The following is a 21,525-nucleotide window of genomic DNA, read 5'->3' on the forward strand; positions in this document are numbered from 1 at the left end:
TGTGTTCCTTTTTGCGGCGAATGAATTATAAATTTTCAATTATCACCTAATCGCATTATCACTTTTACACAAAACGTGTTTTAATCACCAGCCGCGGCCTCCGGAACGTGCGAATAAACTCGCTGTGGTTAGGTGTGAGTGTGTGTGAGAGAGAGAGAGGGGGAAAGAGAAAGAAAGAGAGTAATACAAAGGGGAAAGGGAGACTTACTGTTCCAAGCGAGTTCGTGTGCATCCGCTTAAGCCAAAGGCAGAGAAGCTAATAAACGACCTCCAGACACCTACACCTCCCACCGTTGCTTCCACCCTCACACATACCCTCATCACACCGTGCACTCGTGGTGCTGCTTGGGTCCTTCTGTAGAGGATGTGCTTTGAGTGCTTTTATTTGTTTTGTCTACCACACATTCACTCCCATGTGAAAGGATGGCAGAAAAGCGAGGTAAAGAAGAAGGAGACCGTCCCCCCCACCCCTATTCATACACCCCTTCGGCCATCTCCATCACAAATTCAGTCAAATCAACGAAAGCCTCGACCTTCGCGAGCCGAAAAAAGGGGTTTTGCTTCGTTCATGGGTGAATCTGAGCCTTTGGGTTCGTTTATTATTTATTCGTTTCTGTGTTACTCTTTTGCCCTCGGGTTTTCTTCACCCCGTCCTGTGCTGTGTGCCAAGGTTTTCGACACTTTCACCTTCGCCCATACATCACGCCACCCGCCCCTACCGGGAGGTAACACACTTCCATCTGGCCGCCATCTTTGAGGGCGCTCTGGCGCGACGCCATTTCCCTTCGTTTTCGGCAGCGTTTAAATTCATGCATAAATAGTCATGTTTGCTGTATTTTATTTACAGCACGAATCCTTCCCTTTTGCACCGATTTTCGTCCGGCGTGGGTCGGCTGTGCGGACAGAGTGATGGGGCAGCGTGATATCGCAGCAATTGCAACACAAAGGGCAGGTAGTGGGGGGGGGGGGGGGGAGGCGGTGCTGAGGGCTGGATTTATGGTAACGATCCCAGCGGGGTGCTTTTGGCTATGGTCGTTGCGGGCGTTTGTTATCCTTTGGGATCTATCCGTGCGGTCTCTATCAGCGGCACGTTTCGGGCTATCTTAATGGACGTACGAACGGTCCTGCACGCCAACGACACCGAAAACCATCGCCAAGCGGTGCCCCAGATGGTCATTGTTCTCACGCACCTAGCGATCAGATTATCCGAGGTGTAGTGGCGAGGAGTGGGAAGGTCTAAGGATGAAGGGGAACTCCGACACCACCCGTCGACAAACGTGAAGCGATTATGATGGTTGGCTGAGCTTTGCATGTGGACAATGTGACCAAAACTACGCAACGGACAGGGATATATTAGGTAACCGAACAAAAGAGATTGTTTTGACCTGTGTTACTTGAGTGCTTCGACGCAACTGATGTAGAACAACTGCAGAAGATTATAAAGAATTACATTTGTACAAATTTTATTCGCTTGAGGTACTAGAAACATAGGAGGACTGCGGGTGGAATGTTTGGAATTCTTTTAGAGGTCTCTCTGTTTTCGAGGTCTCACTCGTAGAGGGTGTCAAACACCGGATTTTGACATCATCTCACAGCCGTGGGACCATCACACTCCACATATTCTCCAAGGATCTCTACATGGCGAGTCCCTAGACGACCGCCAACTCCAACCATCTTTAGATCTGACGAGAATCTCTCAGTGTTTTGAAGATTTGAAGTAAAATTCTTCAACTTTTAAGATTCTTCAAGCTGTTGCACTAGATAGTCTTATCACGGCAAAAAGCGCCCTCTAGGAAAAAGGAACTCCTTCGTATCCTTCCAACTACGACGGGGAGTCTCTCTGCAGTTATCGCTCAAACCTCGACAAGGTGTTCCGTTCCAGTATCGCTCAAACTTCGAGGTGGAGTTTCGTTTTATCATCATGTCAGTCGAGGATAGAATCAACTGATGAAGTCCAAAGTAAAGCTCAACCTTGCTCAACATCAAGAATCAGAGTAAATAATTATAGAACTCAATTCCTGTTAGATCCTGAAGTTATATGTAGCTAGACCGTGGATATAGTGGTCTTCTGAAAATAATGAAACTTCCAGTTGTTCAGATTCGGTTCAATAATTCTTCGCAGACAGCAGAACTCTTGAGCTTCATTGTAACATACCTCCAAAGTACATGAGAAGACGTAGCTATAAGTTAGAAAGAAGTGATACTAGAAATATAAAGGTCTCAGAGTTACTCAGATTGAATGCCCTCAATTATTACAGCAATATAGTCTCTGAGGTATTTGATTGTAAATGTTGTTAGTAGTAGACAATTCCACTGCGAATTTGCAGTTCTGAAGGAACTTTAATTGGATGCTACTAAGCATTCACTTGAGACGCTCAGTGTTTGAAAGATAATAGCATTTTTGAGTTGTTCCATTTGATGACCAAGACTACTTGGAAAATTCTCATCTAGACAAACCCCTTGGACTAACTATCCGACCTTTTTGGTTGAACTCTAGCGAGCGATATAGATAATGGGAAAGATTGAAGTAAAAAAGATAAGATCCTTCCACACACTAAACCTCACAACTGGTGACTTCTATAAGAGCTTTATCCGTCTGCCCGTTCGTGTTTGTTTAGCGTACATCATGCACCGTTTCGCAAGAGTCAGTTCATCACAACTTCAAGGATATGCACAGTGCAGGCAAACCCACCAAACCGCACAATGCAACACGGGCGCATATAAATCAAAGCACACCCCAACCAAAACACACCGTCCAATCGATAAGCCGTATCAAGCCGTGTCAAGACGACGAACCCCCACGCCCCGCGCGAAGGTCGAAACCATTATTTTCTCCAGCCCCAGCCACTTCGGCTCGGTTTACCTGACCCGTAATTAAAGTTGCGCACGGGTCCCGGTGTGCCAAACGAAGGCCAAAATAGTAATCGGACATATGCAGCAAGCCGCCTCGGAAACGGATGCGACCTTCTGGTGCACACACGCGAACCGGCGCGGCGGTTTGTGGCCAAGCGGTGGCAAGCAAATCGAATGCCTTAATGATGCACGAAAAGCTGCTCTGCTTATCCGTTGATGTTTTTCTTTGTTTTTCCTCTCCCTTCACTCCATCGCTGAAGGGGAAAAGTATTGGCGGTGAGGGGATGACGGAAAACCGCGTGCTATGGATGAAGTTGGTAGAATATCGCTAACCCCTTGAAGACACGACCGAGAACCCCGATGCGGCCCCGAAGTGCCTTCCGAATACGCAGACACCGAAGGAACCCACCCAGGAGATAGAGGGGTGGAAAGGAAAAAAAATTATGAAAACTATTGTAAGGGAAAACTTCGACGGAAAATGCGCCTTGAACGGGCAAAAGTTGAGCAACCTCTTCAACTCCCTGTTCCGTTAGGTAACTACTTCAAACGTACAGAGAGTTCGGGCAAGCTTTTCGCGTACGTGTTGGGTTTTTCTTCTCTTTCTTCTCCTTTTGTTGCGCTGCCACGGTACAGAGGACGATGGTGGCCGATTTATTAAAACCACTACACACGTGTCCCTTCCACCCTTCCGACGCAGCGGAGTGAAAGATGGAGGCATCTTTTGCACAATCGCTCCATTCAAAGTTTGCAAAACCCGCGTCTCCACGGTGCAAAACGAAATGTGAAAAAAGAGAGAGAGAGAGAGAGAGAGAGAGAGAGAGAGAGAGAGATATAAAGAAAAGAAAGAATAGAAGAAGAAAGAAAACGAGAGATAGAGAATAAACCTAAAACCAGCGTTATGAATATATTTCCATAAGGTTGAAGTAGGCTTTTCTCCACGGCGTCAGATAGAAACAAATGGGACATGAAAGAAAATAAAGGGAGGGAGGGGAGGACAGCAAACGAAGGAAATATACAATGGACGTACACGCCCACCATATTCACATATTCACCACCGAGCGTGATGATAAAGGTGATCGGTCATAATTACGCAATGCCCCACCAGCTTGTTGTCCGTATTGCCGCCATCTAGGCGCAATAATATAATCGATCTTGCTTATAAAGTTTTTTATGTAATTTTTTGTGTGTGTTGCCGTGGTGGGAGTTGTTTCAAAACAAATGATAATCATTCCTTCTAGAGTTTCGCCGTTTGTTTACTTCAGATATTAATGCCTTATGGTGGGGGGGGGGGGGGGGGGGTTGTTGATCCCACGGATATATTTTTTCCCCCCATTCACTTGTATCGACTAAAGTTCTCAACACACAAGTCGCATACCAGCAGAAGCAAAAAGCTTGCTTTTGCTTCGTAGCCACTCCATAAAGCGAACCATCATAATGCAACATTGGACCAACTGCACCCGTTGGTTTCCTTGCGATTTAAGCAGTCGTAAAAAAAATGGGAAAACGAAACTAAAGCACAAAAACAACCGCGTGGAAAATCATCCACCGTGGAAACTTTTTGGCTGCGTTCGCGTGTACGCTCGTGCCTGGGTTCTTTTGGCCAGTCACACCGACTTGCTTCTTGGTTTCGGTTGCCCGCTTTACGGTCGGGCGATTTTTGAGAAGCGAGTTGAAAAGAAGCAACAAAACCCGCGACGAGGCGACATTTTGTAGACGGTAGTTTTATTTATTTATTTTTATTTATTTTGTTGAGGAAGACGGAAAGCATTAGTGATCATTTTTATCGGTAAACTTCCACACACCGTGGCGAGGCATGCCAACAGCCCTGACTCACATCGTGCGGGGCAGATTAGGCGCATACGTTCGGTGAGTCGTTTAGCGTTCCCGGTGGCAGGCGGCAAGCGACGAACCCTTTCATATCAAATAAACTATTTTTTCTTTAACGTTGCCAACATGCTTGCTCCTTTTAAATGTTGATAGTGTAAAAGAAGCTTAACTACCGCATTTGCTAAGCTGCCAATTGACGGTTTAAGAAATAAGTTTGAATGGAGTTGCTGCTTTTTTTCTTTGCACATTATTGTTTGTTTTTTTCTTCTATTGAACCGTTTCGATGAAGTCATCAGAAACACATTTGCAAAGTGTTGCCGAGAAGTGCTTAAAACGAAGAGCGGTAGAAGAGAGTGAGAGGAGAAAAGCTGTAAATGTGCAAAAGAATAAAAGGAAAATAAAAATCCCCCTCTCTTCTCCCTTCCTCTCCCCCTCCTCGCCAACCAAAAACTCACTGAAAAGCACAGGCAAAGCTAGCAACACAGACGAGGGATGAGGATGAGATGGGAGCAAAAGCAACGTACCGGGATAATGGTCACAGAAAGAACGGTGCGAAATGCAATTTAAATGATTCAACAAATGAAAGGCGAAACTCTGGAAATCCCTCAAAGTGTCGATGAGAACGTACGGCGTACGAGTGACACCGCATATCCGTGCCGGCGCTCGCTGCTTTTCTTTAAAGCAATTTAACTGCAAGTACCAGCAGCCAATAAGAAAGCGGGAAAGAGAGAGAGAGAGAGAGGGAACGAGAAAAAGAAGGAAAGGAGCAGGGAAGAGACAAACGAAACACAAACGAAAGGGAAAGAAGAGCTCACTTCAAACTTAATTAACCGACGAAGTGAGCTGTCGACTTGTCGTCGCCACAGCTACCCGGTGCAGATCTGCTGATTGAGGCGTTTTCATTTCACATTTACCTTACAACACCGCCGGCACTTATCCACCATTTTCCCACCACCTTGCGCCACCTCGAGTTCAATTCGAATTGGAATAGGGCATCGTGATGGTGATGATGATGATGATGATGATGAAGATGATGATGGCTTACACCCAATCCTTCCCAAGAGTTACAGAGCACCAACAGTACGGTGATGCTTCTGTGTAGGGGGGTTGAGCGGATAGCATTCTCTCCCTCTCTCACACACACACCCTCTCGCTTTCCATTCCCTTTTTATCGCCAAAGCGCTCTGGCCGGTTCGGGAAGGATTCGTTTTATCCTTGCCCACACCTTTCACACCTATCCTCCGCAGTCTGGCGGATATTGAATGAATTTGCAACCCCGAAACTGATACCATTTGCTTTTGCACGCACACACCCACCCCCAGAGCAAGAGTGTGAGTAACGCGGAGGGGGGGGGGGGAGGGAGTGTAAGGTTAAGGTGACAATATGACCCACCGTTCTTGCTTGGGGTGCTTTTCTTGGGAAGTAACAAGCAAAAAATAAAACAGAGATAGAGTGGCAACGTTCTTATCGTCACACATACACCGTCATGGTTCATCTGAATAATAATAACACGCCGGGGGTGGGGTAGGGGCCAGAAAAAGCTCCATTTTTTCCCCGACTTCCCAGTGACGGTGGGAGCAACTCTAGCACGTTTCCATCCATTTGCCTTCGTGGTGCTTCTTGCCCGGGTGGGTTTCCTTTAACTCGTGCACCATCAAAGCTATTGGAAGCTTTTGAAGAATTATCACGCTGCAAAGTATGTATATTAGAATCCATTCGGAAGGGTGAGTTACGTTTTTTACGATGGGGTGGGAAATCAACAAGATGGAACGCACCTGCGCGTAAAGATGATCTCCACCCATTGGTGGAGCTGTTTAGGACAAATGTTGCAATAAAATTGATAGTAAAGTACATTTCATATTTAGTTATGAATTTTACCACCTGGTGGCGCTAAATAAAATAGGCAACGAAAACCTACCCAAGCGTAATAAGTTTTATTATTGTTTTAATGTTTTTGTAAAATACAACGAAAAATCACACAATTTTTTCATCTTCCAATTTTAGTATTTCTTACAGAATTGTTTACAAATATTGAAAAAAAAACGATAAAATAAACTCATGGGGACGCCTGGTACTTAATGTATTTGCAGTAGCAATAGTGTTGTGCTTAATGAATCTTTTGAGAAGAGTGAATTAGAGAGAATCATTTGACATTCCCGCACCGCAAAATTGAAGAAGAGGAAAATAAGAGTCATTCATATGAATCTTTATTAAGGAATCATTCAAATAAGGAGTCGAGAGGAGACCCTCGAAAGATTGAATACTAAAAATTACTTTAGTTTCTGAGTAACTAAATCAGTTAAAAAATATGGCTCAATTGGTTGGCAAAGGAATCTAAATTAGATTAGTCCAACAATACTTATGTAGCAGGGCAGTAAAAGTTAAATTAAACTCGCTTTTACAAACTTTTGTAACATACCTTTTTCCATCTTCTCTCTCATATCCGTTAAATTAAAATAAATAGACATATTCCAAACTCATGCCAACGATACAAATTGCGTTTAAAGTCCTTTTTTAAACAGATATCAATCATTTATTTAGTTCCATATTCAGTTTTGCTTGTAACCCATCAGGCGTATATAAAGCACAAAAAGCGCCTAAAAGTATGCAATGCATGAGCCGGTTAACCGCCTAATAATATGCAACTAAACTTTAACAATGCTATTTTTAAAAAGGAATCTTCGGAAACCCGTCGATCTAGTGAATGGAGCGTAACGTTGGGGTAAATAAAAAACCTCCCCTCAGCGTATGATGTTCATCCCGCTTCACTTCCCCTTCCCTTGTTCAACGAATCCTTCACAGTGTATATCACATACAAACACTTCAGGTCAAATGTCACCACCACCGTTTGCTAGAGGCTGGAATACAAACAACAACAAAAAACAACCATTGTAGAAGCAACAAAAGAGCAACAACAAAAAAAAAGAAAATGGCTGCAAGTAAGTGTGAAGCGAGAAAATGAATGGAAAAACTACATCCGGAGAAAGAAAACCCTCCGATAAAGAAAACCTGGTGCATTGAGACTGCGATGGGTGGATGGCTGAAGAAGGGGAATGAGCAGGGAGCAAGGAGGGGTTGGTGGTGTGCGTCTTCGTGCGAAGCAGATGAAGAGAAGCGAAATAGGGTTACGCAACCTTTATCAGATAAAATTATTGGCTTTCATAATAAAGCCAATTTATAAGATAATTCAATCTGCAACGGTACACGAGTGATCCACGAGTGGGGGAGGGGGGGGTGGGGGGGGGGTTTGTGCCTAACCCAACGGGAAACCGGCAAACGGCGACTGTCGTCATGCCGCGTCGGGGGACGGTGTTGTGCGAGCGTGATAAGGATCGAAACCAGAACGGGGCACGGCGTGCAGCAAGAGAAGCATCATCGCTGTGCCGCGGCTATGTTAAATATGGGATGGGGTCCACTGTAGCGATTAACCTTTCCACGAAGCTCGCAAGATGGCGCAGATCATCCTGGGAGATTCTAGTTTGCTTTTCTTTTTGCCGTTTTTTTGTTGTTTCGGCTCCAAGGTAGTGGCTTATCGTACGCTTCGCTCTGCTGGGAGTTACTGCTGCTATCAGCTCGCGAACTTCATCCATTCCCCGATCCCACGTTCCTGGTGTCCTTTTTTTCTCTTTTCTCCCAGCTACAGTGCTGCGGCATACTTGTTTCGCCCTTCTCACCCTGTCACGTCTATTTGTTATACGTTGAACTTCTGATAGCACGCTGCCATCCCCGATTTTCACACACAAACACACACTCGAAGAACGGGGTTTCCGGTTCGGAAAATTTTTGCCCCAAACTGCCACCGATCGGGTTTTCTTTTCCCGCCCAGCCCACTGAACCGGACTCGATCATCAGCTCCTTCGACACGATGCCAAACCACGCGAGTACGTGCGTTCGGGCTTCGAACTTTGGTGATAACGTAGAGGGGGTGGAAAGGAGGGGTGAGGAGGGGGGGGTGGAAACTCATTTTCCAAAAGCCAAAACTGCACACATTTTTTTGTGCTGTTGTTTCTTAGCTTTCAGTAGCTGTAAATTTATGATTCACATGCCGAATAAGAGGTCGCCCTTTTTGGGACGGGTGCCGTCTACAAGGGGTCTGCCGAAGCAAAAAAGGGGGTTGAAAGGAGGATGGGAAGACTCTGGTGAGGGGAGTGGGTTGGAAATATGGGAGCTGTGATTTTTAATACACACACATACACACACCGATAGGAATGGGGGAGGGGGGGGGGGGGGGGGGTGGTTAGGCACACAGCGGGACAGAAGGATTGATAAGAAATCTGAATAAATTTGAATGAATATTGAGTTTCGGTTGCTGTGCTGATGGGGTACGCAACGTTTTCCTTTTTTTCCACTTTTTCCTACTTCCCGTTTTGTCTTTCACCTTCTACCGAAGTGTGTGTACGTGTGCGGGTGTATCTGCTTGATTCTGCATACATTTAGGGGCGTAGCTACCCTTTTCCATTTGTGCACTCCTCCTGCTCTCCCCGATTAAGGGTTTGGTTGGGGGGTTGGTTCGATGTTGGCGATGTTGCCTTTGCCCGTTAGGTGAGCAAATATCCCCAAAGGAGCATATGCTGCCTCATTCACCCCTCCCACTGTCCCCTTTTCTTCACCACCCCCAAGCAAACGGAACGGTGTTCCAGGCGGTGGTTGAGAAAATGAATCACTGATTCACTTCACTCCCCGATCCTTGGTGGCAAACTGCAGTTTATCGTCTGACAGTCATTCGTTCCAACCCAACTGTAAGGGATCACATCCACAGCACACACACACACACACAAAAGCATCATCCCCTCGTTTTCCCGGTGCGGTTTTGTTTGGCGGAATGGGGTGGTTTGGGGGATGAAAAACTGGGTCGATTGTGGTTTTTCGATACAATCGTGTATCCCAAAACCCGAACGCCCGGACTAGGGAGCGCTGAGGCTGGGATGTCCTGCGTACACCCCCGTCCCCCCCAAAAAAACCATCCCCCGAGGTTACAGCAAGACCACTTCGTTATTGTTCTTTTATGCTAGTGCCCATTGAAACCGTATCGCTCGCACCAGGAAGATAACATCTTATCCAGTGGGGGACTGCTCCACGCAACACGCAAATTCTAGATTGCAATGGTGAGGGAGGGGGGAGGTTTTTTTGGGAAGGGAAATTAATAATCTCAATCAACGGCCGATCACGTAGCGGTCCGGGAATTGCACCACCCCCAGTAACGGTAGAGTGCCTCTGTCTGGAGCATTACGAAATTGCTGGAGGATCACTGTGGGTCTCACCGGGCCGAGCAGTTGAGGTCAAGCAAAAGCCGATGGCGTATACGGCTTTAACTGGTTCTTGGTACGTATCCCACACACGGTACGATAACGATAACGATACGCCCGGTTCGATGGTTACACGCCTGGGGGAAAAGGACCATAAACATCGTCGGGCGTCATTTGTGGCTTTCATTGCGGTGGTTTTCGGACAGTATCGGCACAATTTAATTAAGCTGAACGTATTAAGCGTATCCAGGGTATCCTCTACATCGCTGGTCGACGGTCTACCGGTGTCTGCAACAACGTACATGTGCTGATCCGATTTTGACACATGATATGGATTGAAAGCGCCCCGCTCATGTAACGCGGGTGGGATGGATTTGGAAATTTATAGAATAAACCCGAAAGGCACTACCCGAAGTGCTTGCAAAACTTGCGTCTTTGTTCCGTTATCGCTTTCCAATTATAGATTTTACAACAATATCTACTCGGCATGTCGGCAGGATGGGAAATATTAGTGAAGCTTTTTATCATAATTTGATATAATCAGCGGCGGATCAAACGGTAGGCGGAGTAGGCGGTCACTTAGTGCCTCGCCGTGTTGGGGACCCCAAAAAATTGGTGCCGATTGCGCGATTTTTGAAAACTTAACGGCAGAGTTAATATATAGCAAAAAACAAATTAATTTAAAAGGTACAATAGTGATCAAAAATATCTTCCTTGGTTATATAAAACATTTGTTTCTATGTGATAAATTAAATGCAAAGAAACAGATCGACTTTGTGACTTTAAAGTATACACGAAATTGCACCAGGATTTCCGAATCTATAGTACCAGGAAAGGAAGAGGAGGCACCTCTACAGCAATTTTGGTTGAAAACCGCCGAAAGGTATGCAATGTTCAAACACTAACTTTCCCGTTGGTCGAGAAAAATTTCTTCGAAAACTTCCAGTTTCCGAATGTATAATACCAGGAGAGCATGCACGGAAGAGGTAGCTCCTGGTACTGCGCCGTAAGGTATGCAATGTTTATACACTAACTTTCCATACAAACCAGCTGTTTTCAGATTTTCGATACCAGGAGAGCATGTTTTTCAAGAGGTGACACCTGGTACCAGCCCCGCGCTTCCCGGTAGTTGCAATCCCAAGTTGTTGCATGTAAGATGTTGCATGCCAGATGTTGCGCAACATATAATTAAATACCAACTGGTATGCTACAAGCTAAGAAGAGTACCATGTATGGTAAACGCTGCCTTGCATACATGTGTGTGGATGCCGGATGCATGCGTTAGCAAAATAAGAGTACAAGCCTCTCTCTTCTGTTCGAATCACCAACGAATAAAGACGTGTCGCAAGCCCGACTCATCATTATATGTTGCGTGACATATGTTGCAAGTACGAAGTTGGGCGCCATCTTGCTGCAAGTTTCTTGCATGCACCAAACTTGCATTGCAAGTTGGTTGCAAGGTTAGTGTATAAACATTGCATACCTTACGGCGCATTGCGTTGCAAGTTGGTTGCAAGGTTAGTGTATAAACATTGCATACCTTACGGCGCAGTACCAGGAGCTACCTCTTCCGTGCATGCTCTCCTGGTACTTTAAATTCGGAAACTGGTAGTTTTCGAAGAAATTTTTCACGACCAACGGGAAAGTTAGTGTTTAAACATTGCATACCTTTCGGCGGTTTTCGAGCAAAATTGCTGTACAAGGTGCTACCTCTTCCGTGGATGCTCTCCTGGTATCGGCAATCTGAAAACAGCTGGTTTTGTATGGAATTCCGTACCAGCTAATGGCGATCCAAGTAGTGGCATTATCGTTCTCCTTAGCGCATACAAACGTTTATATATAGACTAGCTTACTAGGCCCGTTTACAGGGCTACGCAACAGAACTCTGAGATGTACGCAAGGGAGCTTTCTTTCCGAGACTTTGCTGGTGTTGTTACATCATGTGTGAAGTACATCACCGATAATGCCGTAGCAAAATTATGGGCCCCCCTTGAAAAATTCCGCCCTGGGCCTCCAAGGGCATTGATCACATTGTCACGTACCTCGTCCTATAGCCTATAATTAGACATCTCATAGAGGCTCTCCCCAGCACTTTCTCCACAACTCCAGAGAAAGAGAGTTTTTCGCAAGAACTTCAAAGAAGGTATTAGAAATGCCGTATGGAATCATTCCTTCGGATATAATGTATCTCTTGATGCAACATATCTTCCCTCTGGTGTTCTATTGTAGATAGGTGTCGCTAGTAGTAGGATAGTAGTAGGATAGTAGTAGTAGGTGTCACTGAAATAAGTCCTTTTAAAGCCTCTCTAAACAGTAAAGAGGTTTCGATTCAAATAATAATTTCTAAATTCGAAATAACTGCCAATGAAAATGAGAGTCACGCGACCCAATCACTCAGAGTGATTATTCAGACACTCATTTATGATGCAAGAACTCAGCCAACTTCAAAGCACACAGACAAACATTCGAAACATTGAGCATCGGCTGAATAAAATATCTTTAAAAAAAAACAGAATCATCCAAGTAATCCACTCTGCCACATCTTGGAGCCTTATTCTCACGAGCCCTAGATCGATCGGAGTTGCTTTATTAAGCGGCATTATCTCTAACCAGGCACGTGCCTCCATGCCGTCGAGGTTCCGTGTGCACAACAACAAAAATTGACGATCATTTTGTCGACGCCGATGTGGATGTCGTTTATTTTATTACCGTTCCCCCCTAACGGGCAACGGGAAGGGCCGTGAAACGAGCGCACCACCAGCACCAAAGTGAGCAATCGTGGGCTTCGTGCAGCGTGGAACATAATTGCCATTTCGTGGTGCAGTGTGCGGCGCACGTAACGCCACCCAAACCACCTTTTCGCACGGTACGGTGGTGGGATGCGGATTGAAGTTGCAAATGTAAATGCATCGCCATCATCGCGCGGTGTTGGCGGGCCGAGAAACACGATCGACCGTATGCGTACAAGCTTTTCTGCGACAAGATGTTAACACTCGTGACTCTTTTTTTTTTTGCAAAGCGTCGCAGAAACGTTAACCCTTGCAGGTTAGGGGCGCCATTACGCGTGACGAGGGTGACGGTTGTGCTGGATATCATCGGGGCTACTAACGATGGGGGTGCTGGTGCTCGAATGGATTTACCGGTCTGAAGTGTTGGACACTTTTCCGGGATTTTTTTGTTTTCTGTTGCCTCGGAGAGTTGAATGGGTCATGTAAGGGTTGGACCAAATCGAGCCCATTATTATAGTCGTTTGTCGGGGCCGTGTGACTCTCCATCTGGGTGACAGTGGAAAAGCCCGGGGTGTTGGGTGGGTGTCAGAGCGATAGAGACGATTGCACTTTGCATTTGCATAGAAAATCGGCGCTGCACACGCGAGAGTGGACGGTGGGGAGATTTAGTTTGTAGGAAGAGAAGAAAGAAACAAAAAACGCAAGAGCCTCGGATCGGGGAGATGGTGGAGAGGTCAGGTGCGTAAAGAGCTTATCGTGATGCACCGCGGAAAGCGGAAGGAGCGAATCGAAGTGATCGAACAGCAACAACCTCCACAAAGCCGCCAGCAAAAAACCGGACACCCCCGTGGAGGTGGGAGACGTAACCCTCCCGATTTCGCTGGAAAGAAAGCAAAAGAAAAAAAACGAAGCAAGAAGCAAGAAAAAAAACCTACCTTAAACACCTCCCAGGTGGCCGAAAATGGCAATACAGCTAATCCGACTAATAAATCAGCAACAGCTAGACTAACGATGAAAAAATTGGTTACACTGCGCAGCTTGTGCGAGCAGAGTACGGCCGCAATCACCAGACAGTTGCCGACGATGACGAGCACGTTGATGAATGCCAGCACCGCCAGCGAGACCAGATTGGTCGGATCCGTCCACTGTACGGACGCGAGCAGGCTGGCACACTCCGACTCGTTCATGGCTCCGGTACGCGACGTTGACGACGTTGACGGCACTGCGGTGTGCGCTGCTAGTGGGCGCCCGGTGGGCTCCGGTGTGGTGGTGCGTTGCTGTTGGGGCAGCTACTGCGATGTGGCTGCGGCGACGACGGCTGCTGCTGCTGCTAGTAGCGTCATGGCGTCTTTCCCCTTGTGAAGCGTGAAAAAGAGAGAGAAAGAGAGAGAGGGACGAATGAAAGAAAGTAAACAACCAAAGGGAGGGACAGAGTTCGGCAAGCGAGAATTGAGGTGCGTGAGATCGGGCATTGAAGTTGCTCAAGATCTTCGTCGGTTGTATTATTTTGCCACCCCATTCTGAGATGACTGTTCGGGGCTCTTGAAAGCCAGTCGGTTGAACTTTTCGGACATCATCAGGCCACGCTGTCAGATGCCTTTCTTGAGGATGGTGTTTCTGGAGGGAACTCAATGCCCTCCAATCACTCGCAAGCTGTCAACAAACTCCGAGCAAACTTCAATCTCAACGCTCCCGGGTGCACGTCTAAGAGGCAACATCCAACCAATCGAACGATAATTGAATAACTCGATTTAGAAAATACAAGCCGCGCCACTGTTTGGGGGGTTGAGGAAGTCCCAGACGACCTACGTCAAAGTCATGCTCACCAGTGTTGTGGGGCCCCCTTTTGGGGGTGGGTTGTTCATCACGATAAGCTCGAACTACGTCATCCAGGCGTATATGCCTGTTGCATCTCTCGAATTGTGCCCGGAAAGTGCAACGTTCAACACGAATTGAGAAATAATCGATCAGTGTGCGGCCTTATGGCTTATCGTTTCACTGACCGGATTGAATGGAACCCGGAATGGGAGCGGCAGGAAGGAAGCGAAGAAGAGCGAGCGAGCGTTTAAAGTGGCAACCATTGGCAGTCAATAATGCATCAGACAAACCTCGTTCGTACCTCGTTGCTATCCAGGTCATGAAAATCCCGAAAGGGGGGAGTAGAGATCGACAGGAAATTGTAGCTCAATTGCGGGCCCCTCATTCGGACGACAAATGGGCCATCGCTCTGTTTCTATTGTGTTCCGTCCTTGTGTGGTGCCTACTTCTTTTGCTGCATTTAATGTAGGACAACTATCCCGGACCAGCACAATGGCCAGCCCATCCGAATCTGGGAAACATCGGGAGCCAAGCCACACAGAACACCACAGCTGCACATTAATTGAACTCGATTGCGAGCAAGTACCAATCAACGAGAGCTCCCAATACACAGGGGGTGGATACAGGGAACAGGGTCTCACACCTTCGTGTAGGTGGTCGCCCGGGCTGGCAGCGTGAAAATTCCTGGAAGGATATACCGAGCGTCCATTTAAATCTGGCGCGGTGTGTGATGGGGTACGTACCGGTACCACCATCGCTAAGCTTACCAGGCAATCCGCTGGTAAGCTTTCATATTCCAATACCGAACCCCTAGCCCCTCACCCACCCCCAATGGCTGCCGAACGGCCCAACGAGGGGGGTTGGGGCGATTGGGAGATGCAGCGTTAACAGTGCTCGTGACAGGGTGAAGAATGCCTTCGTGCCCGGAACCCCCCGGGGGTGCTTCACAAACCCGAACAGGTGTACACGACAATCTCCTCTTGTCGCTTTCCACCCCTCCCCCCCCCCCTCCCACACCGCCTGCCACGCAACACTATGGACCCCGGAGTCCGTTGTTTACAAGATCTACTTTCCAGTGTGCCCGAGCGAGCAAGCGCACAGCAACAAACACAGCGAAAGAAAGAACACGGGACACACACACACACCATCAAAACCGTTAGTGCTTAAAGGCCGAACAATTGGGATTTGTGGCTAGCCAATGAGGGGTCCGGGAATAAATCGTTTCTGTGCGGCTATTTTGAAAAATAGCATCGATTTTGTAAGCCGGGCAGCATTTGTAAATCAGCAACGGCAACGGAAGTTAAGCAGTGCCCTTCGCGGGCGTGGAAAGTGATTGGAAATCAGCCAGTGCGAGCACCGGTCCAAAACAGCACGAGTCGCGTGTAAATGTACGCGTCAAGTTGGTTTTTTGCCTTTTTTGGGGCATTGATAATCAATAAAAATGTTTTAAATTTTTGACACTTTGTGCTTCACATGGGGTAGATACGGGTAGATTATACACGAATTATTTGCATTTTCTTACAAGAAATCATTTGATGCTCCTGGGTTTCCTATTCCCTTTGTGTGGTATCCAAATATAAGGGGCAGCTTGAAGGCTGGTTAGCAGCTGCACAATTCCTCAAAGCTGTTTTGGCGCAGTATAATTATACTGTTTCGTACGTACATAAAACTACGAGAATGGAAATCGAATCTACACTTCCAGGGAATGGAAACTACATCCACCAATCAGGGGGTGGGTATGTTGATACATCTGCACCATGCCGTATACAGTCCGCAACATAACTATAAGAAACATAGTTTTTCTTTGAAACGAACAAAAATAGTTGGAGAGATAGATAAAAATGATGTTATATTAAGTTATATAGCATTCAAAAATCTTGTTTCTATGAGCTAATTTTTACTCAAACCATCACATAACTGTTCGGACTATGTTTGGAAGCTGTAGTGATTTAAATCACTAAGTAAAATCAAGCTAAAATGTAACATATAATGTTATACAACAACTTTTAACTTATTTACATTGCTATACAGAAACATTTAAAAACATTTTCGAATGATTAATATAAAGCGATTATTTACCCTTGGTTTTTAACAGTTTAATGAAAAACATAATTCTTCAAATGAATGTAACTATTCACATTTTGAACCGCAGCAATGGAGGCGCCTGGTACTTGGTCCTTTAATTCGGTGCATCCTTTTAAAAAAATATTAGCCTCATTTCCCATACTCAAAGGAAATGGATGTGTGATGCTGATTTTTCTAGCTTTTTTTTATACGACGTTTGTGGTAGATTGCTAGGGGCATATCATTTTCGAAATATATGAAGGGAAAAAAGCATTAAATTATGTTGCACAAATATATAAAACAAATTTTATAATGCTCTACCTGAAGCCATTTTTATTGCCTCATTTTGATAATTTCATATAGCATTTTTGCGCAAGAAAAACAAACCTTTTTAAAAACCTAAATTCACAAGGGAGCTAATCAGAATGGAGACGCCTGGTACTTGGTCCTTAAATTCGAAAAGTTCCTTTGTGAAAAAAGATTCACCTCCATTTCCCATGCTCAAATCAAACTGAAATTTACTATCATGCTTGCTTTCTGTAGCTTCATTGTCTCTTTGTAATATAAAATCCAAAATTATTATTTCAAAAATAATTCACACCCAAAACCACAAGTGACCTAATCCGAGTGGAGGCGCCCGGTACCTGGTCCTTCAAATCGGAAAATAAATTTTATAAATTTTTTTTAAACATTCTCCACCTCATTCGCCGTACTGAAATGAAGTAGAAGCTTATTGTTATGGCTTCTTTTCGTAGTTCGTGTTTGCGAAACTTACTGCGTCGTACTGTGTGTTTCTAAACGCATATTCCTGTACAATTGTCCAACGTGTTTCCCAGCAGAAAGGCGAACGTTCGCTCAGCTAAGGTGAAGTCGTCGGGTTTTGTTCGTTTTGAAACAACCACCACCTGCACCGCCCCTCTTTCAACCCCACACACACACACACACATTCTCCTTAGAAGAAAGGGAAGGTAATCCCCGCCGTTGGCATCTTCCGGTCGGTGTGCGGGCGATGAATGTTTCATCAGCTCAGTTTGTTTTCAAATATTTATTCACCTACTTTTGCGGTGGTTTATAGCAAAGCGTTCCCGGTGCAGTGTGCGTTCCGTCTCGGCAAAACCCAATCAGCTGAAGCCCAGCTGGGGCTTTTGGGTCGGTAAAAGTGGGTGGCCGGTGGGGGGAAAAAACACGGCACACCAGCACCAAGCAAAGCTTGAATTAGCTCATTGGTTTTGCATGTGTGCAGGTGGCGGTGGGCTTCCCACGGCCTCCGGGGTGAGAGGGGGGGGGGGGGGTGGAAGGGAGGGGTGTGAAACCTACCTCACATTTGCAGTGGTTGGAGATTTTATTTTATTCGATTTTTTTTTTTTGCTTGCTTGCTTGCGTTTGGTTTAGATTTCAACTTCATTTACATATTTTATGGTATTTGGATTTCAGGTTTTGCAACACACTCTTGCAGCATAGCCTTCCTTGTGGTGCGTGCGTTTGTTTAGAGCATTCGCTCACGGTGGAATCCGTTCACAGAATCGCCCCACTAAACCGTAGATGAACTTTCGCAAGATAAACTTATCTGCAACACACTGCTCCGGGAAGGGTCTGATCGACATCGGTGTGCTCCGTGTGGGTACCCATAGATACCACGCGTTCCGTGGTTATGCTTGGTTTGATTTAGCACCGGGCAGAATCAAGCGAAAGAGAGACTGTGTGTGTGTGTGTGTGGGAAAGAGAGAGAGGGCGTGAGATCATGCAGGACTCTCGTTACCGATAAGGCGTGTGGTTTGAACGGTAGTGGGCCGTTCGCTGTAGATACCAAGAACCCGTTCATTCATTAGCATAAAACTTGAGGCTCACCCCCCCTCTCATCCCATCCCATCCCGCCCCATCACGCCCACCCCGTGCTGGAATGGGTGGAAAATTTTCCCATTCATTCCACCAACCGGAACCGGGGGCGAGCGAGACCGGTGGAGGACGCACCGACAGCAATAATTTATAATTTATAGCGTTTCGACCTTTTTGGCGAACAAGCGTACCGGGGCCAGCGCAACCATTTGTCAATTTCGTAATCGAGCAGGTAAGTGGGATATTTGGTACACCGTACTTTCAGTGACACGCCCTGTGTTTACCGGCTGGGCCTCTCCGCGCCATCTAGGTCATCACACTAGGTGAGTAAAGTATGATGCGATTGATTACCTTTCTTTCCCCTTCTTAAAACCCAAAGACTTGACAACAAGATGGACGTGCTGCCGAAGTGGCGCACTACTGCAAGAAGACACACAGCCCGGCCAAGACGATGATGCGATGACGCGATGAGTGGTACAAGCTTCACTGCACGGCAGGCCGGACAGAATTTTAATGACGTCTATATACCGCTGCTATTTTTGTCCGCCCCTATCTATCAAACATGTCGCCTGAATTGGCCTGAACCGATGGGGAAAGTTAGTCGCTGCCAGTGGAGCCAACAAAAGGCGGAAACAAAAAAAAACCCCAGCAAAAAGCGAAAAAAGGAGTACTAATTAAATGTGGCAAGCCTGCAAGGGAAACCACCCCCCCCCCCCCCCCCCCCCCCCCCTGAAGCGGGTGGGAGAAGGGCGGGTGACACAAGATGGGCTAGGGAAATGTAAATTGAATGTTTAATAAGGCTGACCTTTAGGTTTTTGGGCAACCCGGGGGCAGTTGAAATGAGTGATTGCTGTTGCCGTTCTTAATTTCTTGAGCCACCGAGCCCTCTTGCCTGTCACGAGAACAGGTAGGGGTGGATTGGAGGAGGGGATGAATGGTGGAAAGAAAAGAGGTGGCCATATTTTTCTCTCTTCTTCTTTTTGGGTTTTTTTTTCTGTGGGCCTCAACTACTTCGGGCCCAATTAAATGAGCCTGAATGGTAATAGGTAACAATAGCGCAAGTAACATGTTGAGAGTCCAGCAATCGGAAAGAATCAAAGAAATTGGAATCTTTTCATGTTTTTCTTTTTATTGTATAGGCAACGGGACAACTTCAAGCGACAAAATGGTTCTGATTCGGGGCCCCGGTTGAATGGTTTCGATGTGTTTTATTTCCACATTTATTTCCCATTGGTGTGTCCCATCGTTACCATTGCCTACATTCAGGCGTTACAGATGTCCGAACATCGAAAGGGAGAAGAAATGGAACGCGGTGGGAGGTTTTTAAGCGAGGGGGGGAGGGTTTTTTTTCTTCTCCTGTTTTCCCTTCTGCTGTTGATCGACGTTTGCCTTGCAAGGTCACTCGGTTTCCTTGCTTCTTCCGCGGTGTCTATTAGCTTGTTTGTGCGTACGATATTTGAGGTGTGTCTTTAGCACGGACGTAATTAGCACTCGGCTGCGGCCGGGCTGGAAACGTTGAGCGTGCGTGATGTTCACATTCGTCCTGGGTGATGCCTTCCTTACCCACCGCTGACAGTGCCCCAGCTAGGTCTAATCGATTGTTTGGCACACTCTAATTCTGTTACCAACTAGCACCTTTTGTGACGTCGACGGGATGGTACGATATTGGTCAACACACGCCGAATCCAATCTGGTCACCCGCGCTACCAAGCGGCACCGCAACAGCAGACCTGTGGCTGAACGTTACGAGGCCTTTCCGGTGGGGTTTGTTTTTTTTTTGTTGCTGTTATTATTTGTTGCATAAGCTCCCAGATTTCCCGGATTGAAGCGTCACACATTTTATCGCCTTTTTATCGATGCTTACCGATCGTACTGCCCGTTCCCCACTCGGCGTGGCAGCTCGGTCCTAGAAATATTTTATAGACCACAGAGCAAAAAAGCAGCAACAACCATCGCTCTGTACACGGGTATTTGCGGTATTTCTACTTTTCATATCAAACGATTTTTTTTATTTCGTCAGGCAATTCCCCTTTTGTGTTATCTGGCACACCAAGCATTCCACCCAGTGTATGCACCTTCCCTCCGATCCCACTTGTGGCTACCAGTGGAATCGTTACGCGCCATATCCTCGTTTCTTTTTTTATATATATGTTGCTATTCCCATGTACTGTTGCCCTGCGCGACACTCTAGCCCCGGAAAAGTAAGGATGAAACCGTTGCACACCGAACGTTTATACTGAACGAAGGCGAAATTTATCGCCCCCTTTTAGTGCTCCCGCTTACCTCCATTCCAGCTACCCCTACCACCTTCCTCTCACCCAACATTCGGCTTTTGGTGTGGGGCGAAAAGCTGAAACGGAATGGCAAACCGTTCGGATACGCTCGATCGAATCGATCAGAGGTAAAGTTGAGGCGACACCACAACAATTCGCCACCCTGCCATTGCCTAATGATGCGAAAAGCGATTCCGCTTTGCACAAAACGTACTAGCGGTGCAGCGGTTCACTGGGATGTGTGTGAAAGGAAAAATGGTTCTGCTCGGAGCTCGGTTGGAGAACGGTTTGGAGCGCCGGGGGAATAAATCCCCAACCCGACGGCACCGAAACGATTCAATGGCGTAAACCCAAACGGGAATCGCTATTTTGTGGGCGATTCGCCGCTGTTTTGTTCTTCCTCTATTTCCACCCGTTACACCGCAACCATTTTCATCCCCCGGCAGCCTCGACAGCTCGATTGCGCTTTACTATACGTCATTTTTATTTGATTCCAGACATTGTCAAACGCGGGGAAGCGCAGGGGGCAAGACTTTATTTCTGCTGCACCGGTGGGGCGACCCATTCCGGCTAAAGCACTTCCGGTTGCTGGGGCGTTTGCTAAGGGGATAGTTCGGCTGCCGTTTAACGAGACGTGCGCACAGGGACGATGAAACACCCGATCGTTGCGATTCTTTATCGCAACATTACAATGCCACCATTTGGAGCGTATGAATCCATCGGAGTTAAGGTTAATGCTGAGGAAACTGGTCGTACTGGCCGTGGTGCTGGTAGATAAGTTTCTATCGTTGCAGGTGCTGCAGCTTTTAATGGGAGATACCGAAGGCGTAAGATGCTTGCTGTGGTGTGTCACTAGATATTGATGTGGTTCTTAAATGT

At 46.5% G+C, this 21,525-nt stretch overlaps 1 protein-coding gene across 1 annotated transcript in view; it reads right to left on the reverse strand.

Moving 5' to 3' along the window:
* LOC128306361 (octopamine receptor Oamb-like) overlaps nt 1–13,842 on the reverse strand; it is a 32,451-nt gene extending 18,609 nt beyond the window's left edge. The window contains exon 1 of the mRNA XM_053043842.1: nt 13,591–13,842. Within this exon, the coding sequence (XP_052899802.1) occupies nt 13,591–13,842 (252 nt within the window). The remainder of the gene's footprint in view (nt 1–13,590) is intronic.
* Between the last annotated feature and the right edge of the window lie 7,683 nt (nt 13,843–21,525).

This window comes from Anopheles moucheti, chromosome X, assembly GCF_943734755.1.
Source record: "Anopheles moucheti chromosome X, idAnoMoucSN_F20_07, whole genome shotgun sequence".
Taxonomy (NCBI): domain Eukaryota; kingdom Metazoa; phylum Arthropoda; class Insecta; order Diptera; family Culicidae; genus Anopheles; species Anopheles moucheti.